General features: G+C 34.4%; 2 protein-coding genes across 2 annotated transcripts in view; both read left to right on the top strand.

Annotated features, from left to right (window-relative positions):
- The first annotated feature begins 10,242 nt into the window (after positions 1–10,242).
- LOC125872567 (uncharacterized) lies at positions 10,243–13,985 on the top strand. Its single transcript, XM_049553305.1, has 4 exons — positions 10,243–10,636; positions 11,656–12,415; positions 13,033–13,105; positions 13,651–13,985. The coding sequence occupies exons 1-4, from the start codon at positions 10,243–10,245 to the stop codon at positions 13,786–13,788; spliced, it is 1,365 nt and encodes a 454-aa protein (XP_049409262.1). The 3' UTR covers positions 13,789–13,985.
- Positions 13,986–14,906: 921 nt separating this feature from the next.
- LOC125872570 (CBL-interacting protein kinase 18-like) overlaps positions 14,907–18,059 on the top strand; it is a 504,282-nt gene continuing 501,129 nt past the window's right edge. The window contains exon 1 of the mRNA XM_049553316.1: positions 14,907–14,917. The gene's annotated coding sequence lies outside the window, so the exon portion shown is untranslated. The remainder of the gene's footprint in view (positions 14,918–18,059) is intronic.

The raw sequence follows: 18,059 nt of genomic DNA, 5'->3' as shown, positions 1-18,059 counted from the left end.
TAACTCAAATTTTAAGAGCTTTGTGACATTCAGTTTAAGCTCGTGTTTCAAGGAGTATTTCAACTTGAAGATTTAACTCAAATTTGAAGAGTTTAGTGACATGCACTTACAACTCATGTTTCAAGGAGCATCTTAATTTGAAGATTTAGCTCAAATTTGAAGAGGTTAGTGGCATACAGTTTAAACTTGTGTTTCCAGGAACATTATAACTTACAGTTTTGGATCATGCGATAAAGAGCATTGTAACTTGCAGTTTAAGCTCATGTGTTAAAGAGCGTTGCAACTTGCAGCTTAAGCTCATGCGTTAAGGAGTGTTGGAACTTGCAGTTTAAGCTCATGCGTTAAGGAACGTTGGAACATGTAAATTAAGCTCATGCGTTAAGGAGCGTTGGAACTTGCAGTTTAAGCTCATGCGTTAGGGGGCATCTAGATATACATTGACTTTTCAAAGTCATCTTCGGATGCAGACTTGCCCCCACTATTGAGTTCTTCTATAGCTTCATCTTCACGAGGTCCATAGATAAGAGATCGTTGATCTTTTCTTAAAGTTATGCTTAATTCTATGTCATGTGCACAAGTTGTCAACTCTTCAAATGTATTCAAATTTAATCCTTGAAAAATGTAGTAAAGACCCCAATTTATGCCATGGATGCATATTTCAATGCTAGAAGTTTCACTAAGGCGATCTGCCAACTCTACAAATGTATTGGGATTTAATCCTTGAAAAATGTAGTGAAGACCTCAATTCATGCCTTGGATGCACATTTCAATGCTATAAGTTTCACTAAGGCGATCTTTGCGGTTGAGGCTCCAACTTCTCCAGCGATTGATAAAGTCAACAACTAGCTCATCTTCACCTTGACGAGCCTTTGTAAGTTCAATCATACTAACGACACGTCTCGTGCTATTGAAACGATTGAGGAACTCTTGCTCTAATCGCTCCCAACAATCTACAGAATTAGGTTTGAGATTTGTGTACCAATCAAAGGCATTTTCTCTGAGAGATCGAACGAACTCTTTAACGAGATATTCACTATATGTCTCAGCATCATTGCAAGTCTCGATAAAGTGCGCTATATGTTGTTTGAAATTTCCTTTGCCATCAAATTGTTAAAGCTTAGAAGGTTGATAGCCCTTAGACATTTTCAAGTTATCAATCCTCTGTGTATATGGCTTTGCATATGTGGGAGAAAAATTGGATGAAGACTCAAATTTGTCTTCAATAACCTCTATGATGAAGTCCTTCAATTGATCAATTATAATCAAACCTTCAGCGGAGATATGAATCTCTTTGATCTTTATATGCTTTACACAATACTCTCTTTTGCCTTGAATTTTAGGAAGCTTCAGAGGTGCTTGATTCAATCTTCTCTCAATCATGTTATCCATCTTATTTGTTAGCTTGGAAAGTTTAGCATCTTGTTCGTGTGCACACTTTGTCAGGTCTTCAATTGCTTTAGTTAAGCTTGCTAGTTGTTCTTCTATAGTGGAAGACATTTTGATATTTTGTGATGCTTGAAAAGTTGAGATGAGAGGTAGAGATTGTCCCATTGGGCGTGTCCGAATTTGTAAACAATAAAATTCACGCCAAGAAAATAATAATCAAGAATGGAAAAATATCGCAACAATCGTATTTATTATGTCAATGTGCGAGTGTAACAATCTCTATGATTCCTCTGGATTCGCCTTTTCAAATATAAATTCAAGGGCTCTTGAGCTTAATCTTGAATTTATCTTGAACTTGATCTATATATGATTCAAAGGCATTAAAGCTTGTTCTTGAATCTTTGATGAACTTGAACTTGAACTTCATCTTGATCTTGACTTTTACTTAAATTCAAGGGATTCGTGCTTTTTCTTGAATCCGATGGTCTTGATCTTGATCGTTCTTGAAATTGAATGCTTGAATGCTTGAATTCTTAAACTTGTAGCTTATAGAGAATTTTATGGCGTTTGTACCACAACTTTTTTCTAGCTTCTTGTTTAGAATTTTTGGTTCTCTTTTCTGAATTATGAGGACCTCTATTTATAGTTTTAGAATAGAGGAGTTGTGATAGAAATAGAATTCCCTTTGGCCAATCAGATTTAAGTGACATGTCATATGAGCTTTATGGAGCGGACTTTAATTAAATCCATATTTATTAGATTTAAATAATTAACTCAATTATATTAATTCACAATATTTATTTGGAATAATATATTTAAGAATTTAATATAATCTGAATCATTTTATAAATCTATATTTAATAAATTTAAATGACTACAGGTTGTTTGGTAGAGTGTATTAGCAAAATTAATGCATGCATTAGCTATATGTATTTGTAGTATCTTGTTTGATGCACTTTTTCATGCTATGTATAATTAATGCTTGCACTAATTATACACTTTATTGTGTATTGGAGAGTGTGTTACTAATACCATGAATTTCTAGGTATTAGTGATGTAAAGGGATTGAATGCATGCATTAGCCTTTTAAAGAGATAATTACCCCTCAAAACCCTTTCTACATTTTTTTCACCATAATTATGGAGGATATTTTTGTACAATACATGCCATTTTTAATACACCAAATCAAATAATGTATGTATAACTAATGTAAGTATAACTAATACAAGCATTGCTAATACTATATTTAGCATTATTTTCTACACTCTACCAAACGAGTGTGTATCTTTATTCTTTAGCTATATTTCACTGTATACTTTGTGCTCTTTTCCTGTGTTCAAAGCCGGCCGGAAAAACAACTAAAGTAAAGGCTTTACATTCCACATTATTTGGGCTTCATTTTTTTGGTTTTACATCGAGTATTCGATATCTATTTTCTAGGCTTTGATTTATTCAGATTCAGACCACTCAACAATCATTAAATAGAGAGTGTTCTCTCTAAAAAGATTTCATTTTGAAAAATTTACAGAAATTTCATTAGTTTAGGAGTTTGTTATTTAGATACACTCTAATTTGCAATACTATGAATCTTATTAAATTTTGGTACGTCCAGATACATGTATCTCAGGATACATGAGGTAAAAATTAGGTGTGATTTGTTCTAGATACATTGTACCCAAGTAAATTTTCATGCATTTGGGATACATAGACAAACCTCGCTCGCCACTCCCCTATGAATCTAGTATCTCATATACATGTAAATCACACCGAATACATACAAATACATGTATCTAGTGTGATTCACATCTATCTGGGATACATGACTATCTTGCTCACATTCCTCCACATTGTGCTCGCCTCTCTCCCTATTTTAATGTATCTGGTAGCAAAAATACATATATTTAGATATATCTTCCTCAATATATGGTAGAAAAATCGTAATTAGGAAACTCTTATATATGATATGGATGTATATAATATAGTTTTCCCTTAAAACATATATTGAATAATTAAAAGTAGAAAAGTAATTAATTTTTTTTATAAAAAAAGAAAAGAAACTATATTATGTATTCTTTATTTATTTTTTATTTTTTCTTAGGTTTCAAGCATTACAACAATTATGTTGAAAGTTAGACAGATGACCGGGGGTTTAGTGTATGATTTAAGTGTAACACCTCGCTATTTGAAAGAACTAGAATTGGGAAGAAATCGTTTTTGGAAATAATCAAATTTGGAAAGCTTGACAAATTAAGCTAAGGATGAGTTTTTGGTCAACTTCAAACGACCATAAATCCTAGCTCAGGATGAGTTAGGTGCACTACAACATACCGTAGGAATGATCTTTGAATTATATTTCCAACTCCGCCGGGTTTTCTCAATTTCGAGTTCGTATGAGGGAGATATGCCCATTTGAAGTTGGGTTGTCTAGATAAGGAAAGTCAAAACCGGATTTTAGAAGGGTATTGTGGTCTTTTCACTACCCAATTCATTAAATTCGCTTTTGGTAATTAAGTTGGGGTCTCAACTGATGGGATTCAATTTACACTATTGAAATTAAGTTGGGGTTTTGAGAGAAGAGAAAAGAAGAGGAGAAAAGAGAAGAAGAAGCAAGGAGTCATCAAGTTCTTGAAGAATTGCTTATGTATTTCGTCAAGGGGTGATCCCTACTAGGTATGTGAGATTACATAGCATTGGATTAGTTCACCCACACGCAATTCATGATTCAATTCAGCATAATTATGTTCTTGAAAGAAAAGATTATGAGTTCTTGATGAAATTTGTGTAAGTTTTTGTGGGTTCTAGTTGTTGAAGTTGTTGAGAAGTTTCTTCAGTTTGATTCATGAGATTAGGTGTTGTTTTAAGTAGATTCTTACATATTTTGGTTATGTAGTTGAATATAAGTGTTTGGGAAAAGAACCAATTGAATCTAGAGGGTTTATAGTTGAAAAACGAGCAAGAAAATACGTCAAATACATAGGGAGGGGGCTGGGGCGCCGCACCACTCAGAGAGCCTGAATTTTGGGCTTTGGGGAGCCGTGTCAGCTAGTGCGCCCCAACCCATCTTTTGAAGTTTGCCCTTTGGCGCCCCGCGCTAGGGACACCAAGTCTTCCACCTTTTCCCACTTCTTTCCGTTTAAGTTCCCTAGCAACATACCTAAGTTTTATAGTTGATTTCTACACTCTAAGGTACGTCTAAACATCATGAAATCATCCCTAAACATGAGATCATGAGCCTTGAATCCATAATTCAATTCAAGGAAAGTTAAGAGTCAAGTTAAGAGAAGTTAATAGAGTCTTCCAAAAGTCTTTTACAAATGTTTTAACTTTGTTTTGAGGCTTGAGTTTTGAGTGAGTAAAGAGTAAGAGTAAAGTACATTTCTTCAAAAGATTATACGGGAACTAAGTATTTCCAAGAGTTAAAATGTTTCACATTTAAACAAGAAAGGAAATACCGATTCCCAAGAAAGATTTTAAGCTAGTTTTTGAGTAATCACCTCAAATCACAGAAATTGTTTTTGTTTTTAAAACATATGAGTTGAGTATATTTTGGGAGTAGTATTGAGCACTGATATGGGGACGAGTTCATAATAACTCAATTCTCCATAAACCATGTAGCCATCGTGGGTAGTGTAGCGACCCTTCCGAAATAATATAAGCCAATAGCTCACGAGATTTTTATGCATATATTGTCCTCACCATAGTAAAAAAGACATAAAAAGAATATTACCAACTTCCAAGTACCCAAACTAGGTCGTTCATGCTTCACACAATCATTCAAAATTAGTGATAAATTTAATATATTACAAGGCTTGGGTTTACACACCCCAAAAGAACCAAACATATAGACATACTTATATTACAACCCATGATGACATGATCAAATTAGTCCTCAAAATTTCATGTAAATATACAACACAATAGATCATGTACAAGTCCCAAGGTTTATACAAAAATAGATGCTATATGCAAATGTGATCTTCCTTTAAGGCTCTCAAAAGTTCCATCTCCAATGGCCAGCTTCATGCAACCACTCGATCATTCCCTACGATAGACACAACTATCACTAAGCATATAACTTAGTGGTGTAAAAACTATAGGTTCGGAGCCATCCGATTCACCAAGTTAACTTTCTCAAGTCACGGGCAGCACCATTGAAATATAATAATTAAATCAAGTAAACCTTATAAAAAGAGTATCAAGTTCAATATTTAAAGATCCAAATGTCAAGAACGCTCATAGCACCATTTTCCAAGAGATTCAATAACAAGGCTCGCCCAATATATACATCATGTCGTCACACCAAGCACAAGCAGGTATCAAGAAGGGTCGACACCCTGTATCAAGAAGGGTCAAAACCCAATAATCAAGAGAACCAAGAACTATATTAAAAATGACTTTCTAGTTCATACTTAAAATGGACAACTTTCATTCTTAATACAGACTAAAAATTCAAAGTCAAGATGGAAAATGATCCGAATCAAGAGGCATGTCAATAATGACAAAGTCACAGCCACAAGAAGGACAAGGTCCCAACAAGAGTTCCAAGTGATCAAACAAATCCATACGAGTGGGCGAGTTACACAATCGTCTTTAACGTCTTAAAGGATACCAACACGACAATGCAAAGTAACAAGAGGTAAATAAGGGACCAAGATCAACCTTCAGCTATACCAGCAGTTAAAAGAGTGCAAGTACAAGTTTATACACAAACCTCAGTGCTTTAGCAAAGAAACAGTTCAACACAACTTCGCGAGTTCAGACCGTAGACCAACTAATGTTTTAAGGTCCTCAACTTGTTCACGAGTATATACAACCTTAAAAACACAATTAAATAACTTCTTTAATTCCTAGTATCTCAATAATGTCGAAGTAAAATAGGATTATCCTCACAAGTAAGCTTAGTCTGTACAAATACGACTATGCTCCCAAAATAGTGATTCTAGCCAGCTTAGTACCTTATGTTGCAACTTAGATTTCAAAAGGAAAATGGCAAAACTAGACTTTATAACCTTCATGAAAAATGTAGGTACATCTCTTAAGGTTGCTAAAAAAACAAGAATCACCGCAAAATATATTTTGTACAAAAGGATATATTCAAAACACTAACAGTTGTCCATACAAGATTTCTACTTTTGAACTCTGGACAAAACTTTTCCTATGTTACGTCCCATATTTCGAATCCATAACAGCTAAATTAGAGTTTTATATAAACATAAGAGTTGTAGGTCTACGAATTAGCTTTCCAGATCATATTTATTCACTGTAAACGAAGTTCTATAACTCAAATTATGCTTTAAATACTAAACACTACCAAACTCCAAAATAGATTTTACTACTTACCAAAAAGAAGTGTGTGTCTCGAATTCCAGCCAAAAGGGTCAAGTTTTTCTCTTGTGATTTTGAAGAACAACTTTTTAGATAATGTTCTAAGGTTCTTATACTTCAGGTGAGACAAATTTGACTAGAAGAGGTGTCAAAATATAGTCTCAAATGTGATGTTTACCACAATGCACAACTGTCTCCAAAAGGTGGCTGCCCAAATAGTTATGCGCTGCCCAAAATGCATACATATACACCTATATATATATCCCTCACCTCCTTTTAAAGTTATACATAATTTTAATTAGAATATTACGAAAATACCCCAATAGAATACTTTAAATTACGATCACAATTTATGTTAAGCAAGTTTCAATTATCACAAAACTTCATGTTTCCAAAATGAGAATAAAACATATTATAGTAATTAAGCAATGGTAAATCGGCATGCGACTCTTGGTTAATATTTAGGGGTGTTACAGGTAGAAAGGGTCATACTTTTTTAGATGACACCTTAATGCTTTTTAACATAGACTAGTGGATTTACTTAGTTGATGCGTTCTATATCATGACAAGTTATAGGACAGTTCTAGCAGCGTGGACGAGACGTTGTATCATCACATTAACTCATAGTGATGGTTATCAGTTAGAGAAACTCCCACAGAAGTATATTACCTTATTATATGAGTAAATTGAGTTCTTATTTTGGTTTAAATGCTTTATATCAACTTCACTTTTACTGTTGTTTTATTCTGCATTTGAGTTGAGTATCCATGAGTTAAGTAAAGCTAAGGTAAGTGTTCTCTTCAGATTCTTTTCAAGCTTATGTCATGTTTAGTTTTCCCCTCGCATGCTCGTACATTCAATGTACCGATGCCTTTTAGCCTGCATCATTTTATGATGCAGATACAGGTAATCAGTATCAGCATTCAGCGTCTCGTTGATCCAGTTGAGCATCTCAGAGTCAGTTGGTGAGCCTCCTTGCTTCCGGAGGGTTCCCTTTTTATTTCTTTGTTAGTTAGTTGTTAGGATGATCGGGAGTCTTGTCCCGACATCCCTCTTATTATTTAGAGGCTTCATAGATAGTTAGATATGGGTTCTTTAGTCTTGTATTTAAGATGTTTTGCTAAAAGACTTGAGTTGCCACTTTGGCTAATTTGAATGTTTATCCTTAAACGTTCTACGTTTATTTGAGACAGTTGTTTTAAAGTGCATTTGAATCCTTGTATTAATGCTTTAAGTCTTTCGCTATGAGTTAAGCCAGACCAAGGGTTCACTTAGGGCCAACAATGGTTCTCGAGTGCCAGTCCCACCCAGGGTATAGGCTCGGGGTGTGACATTAAGTGTTGAGACTGGTTATGATTGTTTAATATTTTTAGAACTTATATGATGATGGAGATGCGAGTCAATATGGATGAGTTGGCCTAAGGTGCCTGTTTTATGTACTGTTCCAAAAGGGTCAGGGAATTGGCATGATAAATTGAGAAGGACTAGTAAGTTGGTTGATAGGGCTAGTGATAGCATGATATTCATGAATATTAATGTGGTAGAAATGTTAGGCTATGATTGAAATTAATATGGTGGTCTTATATTCGTGGATATTAATCTAATAGAAGGGTTATGCTATGATTCGACATTATGATGACATAACATGTAGGCTTGAAAAACCTTAGAGGAATATAAAAGATAGGCTTGGGAAGCCTTAAAATGACAAGAAGTTCTAATGTTAAAATATTAAAGTTAGTAGCGGAATGAGGTAGGAGGTTAGGTTCACAGTGTACTAGTTTATGGGTATTATACTTGAGATGGTGAAAACATATGGATAGAGACTTAAGGGTGGTGTAACTTTCATATTGCATGTTCTCTTGTGAATGTCTACTTTATATTATGTGGTAGGTTCGAGTCGACCGATGATGCCTACCAGTACATGTTGTTTTTACCGATGATACTACTTTTGCTATGCCACTTGACATAGTCTGATTGCAAAACTTCAGTGATGTTTCATAGGTGAAGACTATGGTGATCTCCGACAACTTCTACTATTCTTTCCTCATGGTGGAAGTTGTCTTATTTCTTTTGTAAATCATACTCTTAGAAGCTTTTGTACCTGTTTAGACTAGTTCCTTAGAGCTGTTAGTATGTTTTTTTGTAAAATAATTTTAGAGGGTTAAATCAATTTATGGTGATTTCATAAACATTTAGGCTATTAGCTTATCTTTTATTTATTTTTCCACATATTATAACCAGTTTGGGGTTGAGGGTTCTCCTATCTAAGTGTTAAAGTAGGTGTCCGCACGACCCGGTGGGTTGGACCATGACAAAGGCGTTGAGTGAGAAGTCATAAAATTGACTAAAAAGAAAAAAAATGGACAAGGAGTATTAGCATTAGTGGTTTAAAAGGTAGGGTCGTGAGGCGGAGCGTTTTACTTAGTATAGGGAGAGCGTAATCCCTGAGACATGGGAGTAAGTCCCATGAATCTTTAAATTTTTAATTTACAATATAGCAAAATAATACAATAACACAAAATTATAAAAATGCTTCAACAGTTTAAACTAATTAAAAACACGATTAAGGAAACTCATAGTAAATAAAACTTCTAACATTATTTTACAAGTATAAATAATGTAATGATATAAAATTACTATGAGATGAAAAATCAACTCTAATATTTTAACTTTCTAATATTAAATTAATCATTATTTTCAAAAAGATATTACAATCATACAATGCAATTTACCCTCTGAAAGAAAATAATTAGTAAAACTTTTTGGTATTATAATTAAAACATTACTCCATTATGAATAAAAATAAAATTACTTTCAAATAACTAAATAATAGAATATGACAATGTTGAGATATATGACAAAAACATGAAGACCAATAATAAGTGAAGTAAAATTTCGGTATGTATTTTTAAAAGAAATGTTACATAATATATTATCATCCTCACAGTGTTACCAAAAAGTAAATATGTGATACTACAACTTGCTATTTGAGTTACTCTCGATCTTTTTATTTCTATAAATGATTTTTTTAATTAAATATCTTTTATTTATTAAAGAATTATGATGGTAAACAATGTTAACTAAAAAATTCAACACATAATTTGTGTAAGATTTATTAGGCGAGCCCCGAACATTGGACAATGAACGTATTTAAGTTGTACAGTCAAACGCTTAAAACGTAAGTCTCACAGAACTAAACCCCACACATGAGTCTCAAAACATTTTGCTAGACCTTACGCAGGGTGCCAACGCTGCCTTTTAAAACATTGATTAGCGTTTATTAATTTAGTATTATTAATTCCTCAATTATTAATGCGCTTTTTGAACCAACCGACCTCTCATGGATTAAAAGGTTGAACAAGTATGAAGAGACTCGAGGATTCCAAAATCAACGAGTCCAAAAGACCTCTCTAGCAAATTCTAACAGATAACTTGTCCTGAACCCCATAAATCCACTGATATTTTTTTCAAAAATCTTCCCGCCAGCCAACTGATTGTTAGCTTCTTCAACAATCATCTGAAGATTGATCCATGGCTACTCAAAGGAATAACCCAAACACCTCTAAATCCATGGCTGATCAAAGGAATAACTCAAACACCTCTAAATCCATGGCTGATCAAAGGAATAACTCAAACTCAAACTCAAACCCAAACCCAAACAACTCTAAATCTATAAACAAGAAGAGACAACCATTTGCCGACATATCCAATTTCAATCTTATACCCACTTCCACTCTCCGTAAACTTTGCTCCTTCTCCTCTCCTGCTACTTCGAAATCCCAAAATGTTATTCCAAAACCCCCAATTTCTGATTCCAATTCTTCAAAACCCAATTACAAGGAGGCAAACTCTGAAACAAGCGTCGCTTCTTCCGATTTCAATTCTGTTCAAAACCCTAATCCCCTTCAGTCGTCCACCATCCCTTGTATGATTTTCTTCCCTTCTTTAATATAATCTGTATGTATATAGTAGTTGCTTATTCCACTTTATTTACATTTTGCTTTCTGGGTTCTCTCATTTAGGTTTATTTTACCCTCTTTGACATTACGGAGTAAGTATATTGCTTGCTTACAAACAGCTTCTGAACATTGTTCCTTGTTATCTGATCTTCTTGACTCATCATTTTCGTGGGTTTATGTTGTATTTGTGGGGTTCCTTCCTAACATTATTAGGATTATAATGTATAGTGTTAAATTATTATCTGAAATGATGAAATTTATTATGGAAAAGAAATTGATTTTTTTGTAGGCTTTTAGGTTCTTTTCCTTTTTAGAGTTACCACAGCTCAATGATAATACCATAATGGATAACTAATTCCGCCATTTGGGATATCTACAGTGAGGATTCTGAAATCCAAACGTTATGAACCAAATTAGTAACTTTAGTTGCAATAGTTGTCTTGAATCCAACCAAACTTGTGAAACACGAATTTCAGCAATCTTTTCTTAAAAAAATTACTATTGTGAACCTTTTTAAGTCTTTAGTTTAAAGTAATCCTTACTATCGATACAGTAGTCATAATAACTTATAACTGTGTGCATGTGAAGATTCATATAGTCTGTCCGAAGTCTAGTTAAAGGAGGAGGTGTGTTAGATTAAATGCAAGTGTGATAATGGTCATAGTGTGATGTATAAAGGAATATGATATGAAGATGCCGACCCCTAGAAAATTGAGTTCTATGTTGGGAAGCAAATTGCAAACGCGTTCCTGCCATTTGAACAGAAGCAATCTATGTAATAATTAACATTAGTTTGTTTGGTTCCTCATTTTCTGTATAAGCTTGGCTTCTTATTTGGTGTTGTGAAAATTATCTCACTCCAGTATTGAAATGCTAAATTCCGGGAATTGTGCTACTATGCTGTTGTTTTGCTGACCTTTCAATGCCTATTTGTTGGCATGCCTACGGAAAACCTGTCTAATTTGTCTCTTGTTTGTTACTCAAGCTGGCAGGGGTAATGAAGCTGTACTGTATAATCGAAGGCACACTACAAAGAAGCCCAATTTAGAAGCTACTGCTCTGCCCTTCACTTCCAGTCATGAAAACAAAAAAGACAAAAGGAAGGAGATTGATGTGCCTTGCCTTTCCCTGCCTCCTCCTACAGTTATGAAGGATAAAGGGAAAGCAATTGCTGAGCCTTTCAGTAGCTTATCTCCTGAGACTAGGCAAGATAAGGGGAAAAGAGCAGTTGCTCTGTCTACCCCAATTTCAGGAGATAAAGCTGCAGTTAACAATCGAAGGCAGACTGCAAAGAGGTCTAATTTAGAAGCTAGTGCTCTGCCATTCACTTCCAGTCATGAAAACAAAGAGGACAAAAGGAAGGAGATTGATGAGCCATTCCTTTCCCTGCCTCCTCCTACAGTTATGAAGGATAAAAGGAAAGCAATTGCTGAGCCTTTCAGTTGCTTATCTCCTGAGACTAGGCAAGAAAAGGGTAAAAGAGCAGTTGTTCTGTCTACCCCAGTTTCAGGAAATAAGAAGACGAAAGGTATTCATGAGCCTTTCATGTCTTCATCTCCTCAGAAGGCAAAATCCAAAGCTCAGGCAATTTCTCATGAGCACTTCCCTTCAAATGAAAAAGCAGCTGAAGAAACAGTTGGTGTATCGTCTGGAAGTTGCTCATCTTTAAAGAGAACAAGGGGAAAAGGGATAGTAGATGCTTCAGTTTTTAGTTGCCCCACCTTGCCAAAGAAGAGAACGAATAGGTGTTTCTCTCTCTTTCATTGCTTTTCTATTCATGTCTTCTTCTACATCCATGTAATCATGAGGGAGTGTTTTTTCCCTTTTTCTATAATATTAGTATTTTTCCCTTTTTCTGAGGCTAGTCACATGAGATATGGAGCTTGTTGTGATGGTGTAGTTTGCTGATACCCTGTACCAAATATAGTTAGTTGAGTGAACTTTTCATGCTCCTAACCATGTAGCAGGCAAGCTTGGTCAATTAGTTGTACCTCTAGTTTTCAGCCTGAAATTTTTTCACTGGAATGTCTCCATGACTGTCTATCCTTTTTCTAGCTTGGGCCTGGCTGAAAATATCTGTGTTGGCAATGCATTCTACCTAGTATTTATTTCCTTAACTACCTGAAGTAGCATAATCTTTAATAAATTGGGCATTTCAAAGGCTCCACAGGTGCTTGATATGTAAGATAGCTCTGCAGCATGCACATTGGCAACAACCTCCTCTAGCCCTCTTTTCTTTCCTGCAGCATATCTTAAGTTGTGGCGGTTTATGTTTAGCGTGGAAAAAGACATTATAAATGTGAATATGACAGCCTAAATAGTCAATGCTGATGCTTTCTTGATTCTTGTTTCTTCTATGTAGGAGTGAATTCAGTGGAGTTGGTGATATTAAACCGTCTGGATCATGGACGGATCCTACTGGAAAGCGAAAGAAGGTTTGCCAATAATCATCTCTTTTTCTACTGATCTCTAATGACAAGTATCTTTCACTTGCCTCCTTAGGCATCCTTCTCATTGTTGTTAAGAAGGACATTCACTGATGGTATTGACCCTGGTTATGTTATGTTTGTAGGTTCAGTTTTAGTGCTACCGGAGATAATATGCTAAATTTTGTTTCATTCATATCTTTGCACATTTAGCTCGTGAAAGATATCTGTAGTTTACATGTGAGAGATTTGTTATGGGTTCAGTTGACATTCTGAAACATTTCTTTCTAAGAGGTCCCAGTAGCAAGCCAAAGCTTACATGGCTGAGCCCCTGTCCTGATTTTCCTTCACCAGCCATGCAAACCTAATATTAGGGGAATATGTACTAAAATATGACTCAGCGAGATACCTAAAACTGTGTGGTTGATGTTTAAATCTAGTACTAGTAATTTTTTCTAATATTGCTAATGTCTGCTTGTAGAATGAATGCTGTGTAATCATTCTTTTATCGTAATCTACCATTTTGGTGGCTAATAACTAAAATGATTTCACAGCGGAGGTGCACACAGCAGAAACCTGCCGTTGAAGAGTCCTTGCCACAAGATTTTGTCAACTACTGGCGAGAGCATTTTAAAGAGATTGATGAGTTTGAATTGCCAGAAGAGGAAGCATCATATAGTGATTTGGAATAGAAAGGAGAGGAACAGTGCTTGGCAGGAAGCAAATCTAGTGTGACCAACTGACCCCCATGTGTATAGTAATGTCCATATACTTCATAAACGTGTTGATGTAGCTGACTAACATAGTTATCAATGATAACTTTTTATAGTTGTTGTAGCTATTATGTGCATTTGTTGTTTGAAGAAGGGTAAAAGGCTCTTTTCCGCTGAATAATTATTACTTTCACAACACACGAACTCACTTTGAAAAGCCATGAAAATGGTGCATTTCTTTGATCAAACTGCGCACACAATTTGTTCCAGGTGTTGGTTTTGCCAGATTTTGGCCAAAAACATCCTTCAGTGACACTCACAACTTAAACTGCATCTTTGAACTATGCTCGTTAACAAAAAGAATCCTTAAAGTATAAAAATATTGGCAGTTTTCATCCTTCTGTTAATAAGCTCCGGCAAAAAACTAACGGCTCCTGGTGCAATTTACATGACTTGTCGATCCTAACATCCCCTAAGTGGGTTTTTTTTACTATACACTGATTATAATTTGCAAGGTGATGAACTAGAAGATGAGAACAATAATGACTTTTATTAATTTCATATGAATCAAAATGTTATAAGTTGTAGAAGATTATGAATCATATTCAAGTCGGAAACTCCAATTAAACTCTTGATTTTGCTATCTTTGCAACGTGGATGACAATTTATATGCATGTGTTAATGTGGATCAATAAATATTGGAGTTAGGGGTGGATGTTTGATTCTTCGATTCAGTTTTTAGTTTTCGATTTTGAGAAAGTGTGATCTGAATACCGAACTAAACTAAATTAGTTGATGTTCTTAAAACGGAGTTTTTTATGCAAATAAGAAATAAATGAGCGCCAAATTATCAAAGTATAAGACCAAACTATTTATTTTTCCAAAAAAGAAAAAACATTTTTAAGTCTAGTTACTATTATTTGAGCTATATATAGTGGTCACAAACGCTATGAATCAGAGTGGAAATGAAGAAGTGTATGGTATTTTTTATTTTATTTTTGGCTATTTCATGACTATACTATTTTTAGTTTAACGATTTATTCATTTTTTATGCTTTCAGTTCATATCTAATCACTTTTTTACATATCCAATTTGACAGAGCATTTAAGTTGAAGTACATTGATTAAGCTAATTTTATTTTATTTTTGGTCTAAATTGTGAGCTCAAAGCTCCTTTTTATGCAGATAAATTCTGTACAAAAATTGGGCCAAACAAGCCCAAATCAGAAAAGGAAACAAAGAAAAGGACAGAACAAGAACGTCTGTCCCCTTTCCATTTAAATCATCCCTAGACAACATTGATTAAGCTAATTAAATTATGTTTGAAACTCAAATTTTAAAAACTATATATTTTTGTGACAGTTTTGGGCCAAAAACATCCTTTAACTATACCTACAATTTAAAATACATCCTTCAATTAGCATAGTGAACAAAAATCATCCCTAATGTATTTAAAGTTAAGTAAGTTTCATCCTTATGTGAAACTCTGTTTAAAAATCTAACAGAACTCATCCCACATGCAAGTTACATGAGTCGAGTCTCCAAGCACCACAACATAAGTACATTTAATGATTTATCTATTCTTCTTAAATAAAAACTAGAGCTTTTCTAGGCTAAGAACTTTGCAGATTCTGTCCCATTTATCCTTGTCAATATTTTTATTTTCTAGTGGCAAAGCTTTGTTACATAAACGAATTTAAGATATACTTTAGGTTAGCAAAATTGTAATAAAAGTTTCTTTGGACAATTTGAATCTCAGGATTAAGCTATTAATTTGTTGTTATCATGCTCTGTTTTTCACTATTTGTCCAACTTTTTTAAGTATGCAAATCAAAGATTTTCTTCATCTATTACTTGCTCTTGCATTTTTTTATGCTTTCTGACCGTTAAAGTTTAGCACCAAAACGTTCTTTCCATGCTATTTTAATATGTATTTTCACTCTCTCCATTTTCACAAAATCCAACAAATGAAATTCTTACTGCACTGTACAACTTCTTCAATTACCGGTGACCATCAACAAATTGCATAAACATTAATTTCTTACATGTCTCAGTTTTTTCCAAACAACTACAACTTTAATTTTCTGATTATATGCCTGCAAACACTCCCCTCCCATTTTTGATCTGTCTCATGCCTCTATTTCTTCCTAAAATGGACACATGAAAGAGCTTAACCTAGAAAAACTTTAGTTGTCCAGAAGAAGAAGCAATTAGGGAAAATGACTTATGGCTAGTCTAACAGGCTGGTTTTTGGGGTGCTTGGAATCATGTGTCATGCACATGGGATGGTGTCTGTTGGTTTTTTAGCGAGTGTTAAACGGAAGGATGAGTTTTGCTAAGTTTCGAATACATAAGGATGATTTTTGTTAACTATGTTAGTTAAAGGATGTACATTAAGTTTTAGATATAGTTAAAGGATGTTTTTGGCCCAAAACTCATTTTTGTGACTTGTCTAAGTTTGGTCAACTATTTTTTTTTATATACATCACATTGCTTTATCCAACTTTTATTTGGGAGAAAGGACAAAATCAATCATTCTTGGTCCCAAGATGTCTTCAACGTTAGATAATTGAATGTTTAAATATGAAATTATAGGGAATAAATCAAGAGTGGAAATCTTAAGTAGTTTAATTAGGATTTGGTATTTGATAGTCAAACAACCTTTCAACATAGTGTCAATGTTCAAACATTATCAAATACCGAAGGCAACTCCAACAAAACAAATTAGTAAGTATTTAAGTTAATAGTGTATTGTCGTAATCCACACATCACACATGCAGTGTGTTAATTCAGGAAACCATTGAAGATTAGGAAGAAAACTTGAAGAAGATATTTTTTGGAATGAATTCAATTGTTTCATTCAGCTTAACATAGCCTTATTTATGCATGAACTAAACAACATCTATACTAACCAATTAACTAATTGTAACAACTGGAATGCCAAGTGGATCAGTTAAATTAACACTAATCAATTCAGCTTACTAACTAACAACATGATTAACTGTTTTACTAACTGATCTAACAAGTCTAACTAACATCTCAATACTCCCCCTCAAGCTGGAGGGTCAAGGATGTTAAACACTCCAAGCTTGCCAAGTAGATGTGTGTGTTGAATGCTGGTAAGCCCCTTGGTTAGCAAATCAACCTGTTGTTCCTTCGTATTCACATGGACAGCCTTGACAGTGCCTTCCTTGATTGTGTCTCTAACAAAATGACAATCAATCTCAATATGCTGTGGTGTCTATAATCAACTTCTGTTGAACATCTAAATACAGTTTGTTGTTTCTTTGACTTTCAAGAAATTAGAGAGTCGCCAAACTTGACTGCAAAACCAGTAACTGACCTTCTGGTGTTTGGACAAGCAGCCCAATCAAAGTCACACTGACAAGTAAGTTGCTGAGTATATCTAGACTGTAATAATATACCTTATCCTAGTGAATTTTTTAGGTACCTGATAGTCCTTAATGCAACCTCCCAACGAGACTTCCTTGGAATCTTCATAAATTATCTTAAGGTTTGTACTGAGAAGCTAATATCAGTTCCGGTTATGGTCATATAAAATAGCTTCCCAATCAACTTTTGATATGCACTGACATCACATAATAACAGGTCATCTCCTGTAGCATTGGTGGCTTCATCATACTCCCTAGTTGTGAGCTTTTGATTGACTTCTAAGGGTGTGATTACCCATTTTAGAGATGACTTCCAGCACATATTTCCTTTGATTTAACGATACACCTCTGGTAGATCTTAGAATCTCAATACCAAGGAAGTATTTCAGTTCCCCCAAGTCCTTCACTTTAAACTCCTGATTAAGGATATGTTTAGCCTTCTCAATCAAAATGTTGCTATTACTAGTGATTAGTATGTCATCAACATATACTAGCACAATTACAATGTCATCCTGATCATTATGAACAATGAATAGTCTTTGTGGAAAACCTGCATTCACTAAGGCTTTGTCAGATTGATGTTCCAGAAGTTTATTTCAAGCCATACAAACAGTACATACATCAATCTGAAATAGGTTCCATTCTCTAGAAATAGCCAAAGAATAACATATCTCACTGTTACTATCTTTGCTAAATGAGAGAAAGTAACCATCTTTGCTACATGAGAGAAAGTATCATGATAATCTGTAACCCTTGGCTACAAAGTTTTGCCTTAAATCTTTCAACCTCACCAAGGGGTGTCAATGGTTGTAATAAAAAAATATAATTACGAGGCAAGAAGGACTAGAACACACAACCT

Source organism: Solanum stenotomum, chromosome 8 (assembly GCF_019186545.1).
Source record: "Solanum stenotomum isolate F172 chromosome 8, ASM1918654v1, whole genome shotgun sequence".
Classification (NCBI taxonomy): Eukaryota; Viridiplantae; Streptophyta; class Magnoliopsida; order Solanales; family Solanaceae; genus Solanum; species Solanum stenotomum.
This window is presented reverse-complemented; position numbering and strand designations above follow the sequence as displayed.

What these genes read in the sequence shown, in the direction of transcription:
- LOC125872567 (XM_049553305.1), top strand. Translation starts at nt 10,243, where the DNA reads ATGGCTACTCAAAGGAATAACCCAAACACCTCTAAATCCATGGCTGAT. An exon ending in TCAGTCGTCCACCATCCCTT is followed by an intron (nt 10,637 to 11,655) that starts GTATGATTTTCT and finishes TTGTTACTCAAG; the next exon opens with CTGGCAGGGGTAATGAAGCT. An exon ending in CCAAAGAAGAGAACGAATAG is followed by an intron (nt 12,416 to 13,032) that starts GTGTTTCTCTCT and finishes TCTTCTATGTAG; the next exon opens with GAGTGAATTCAGTGGAGTTG.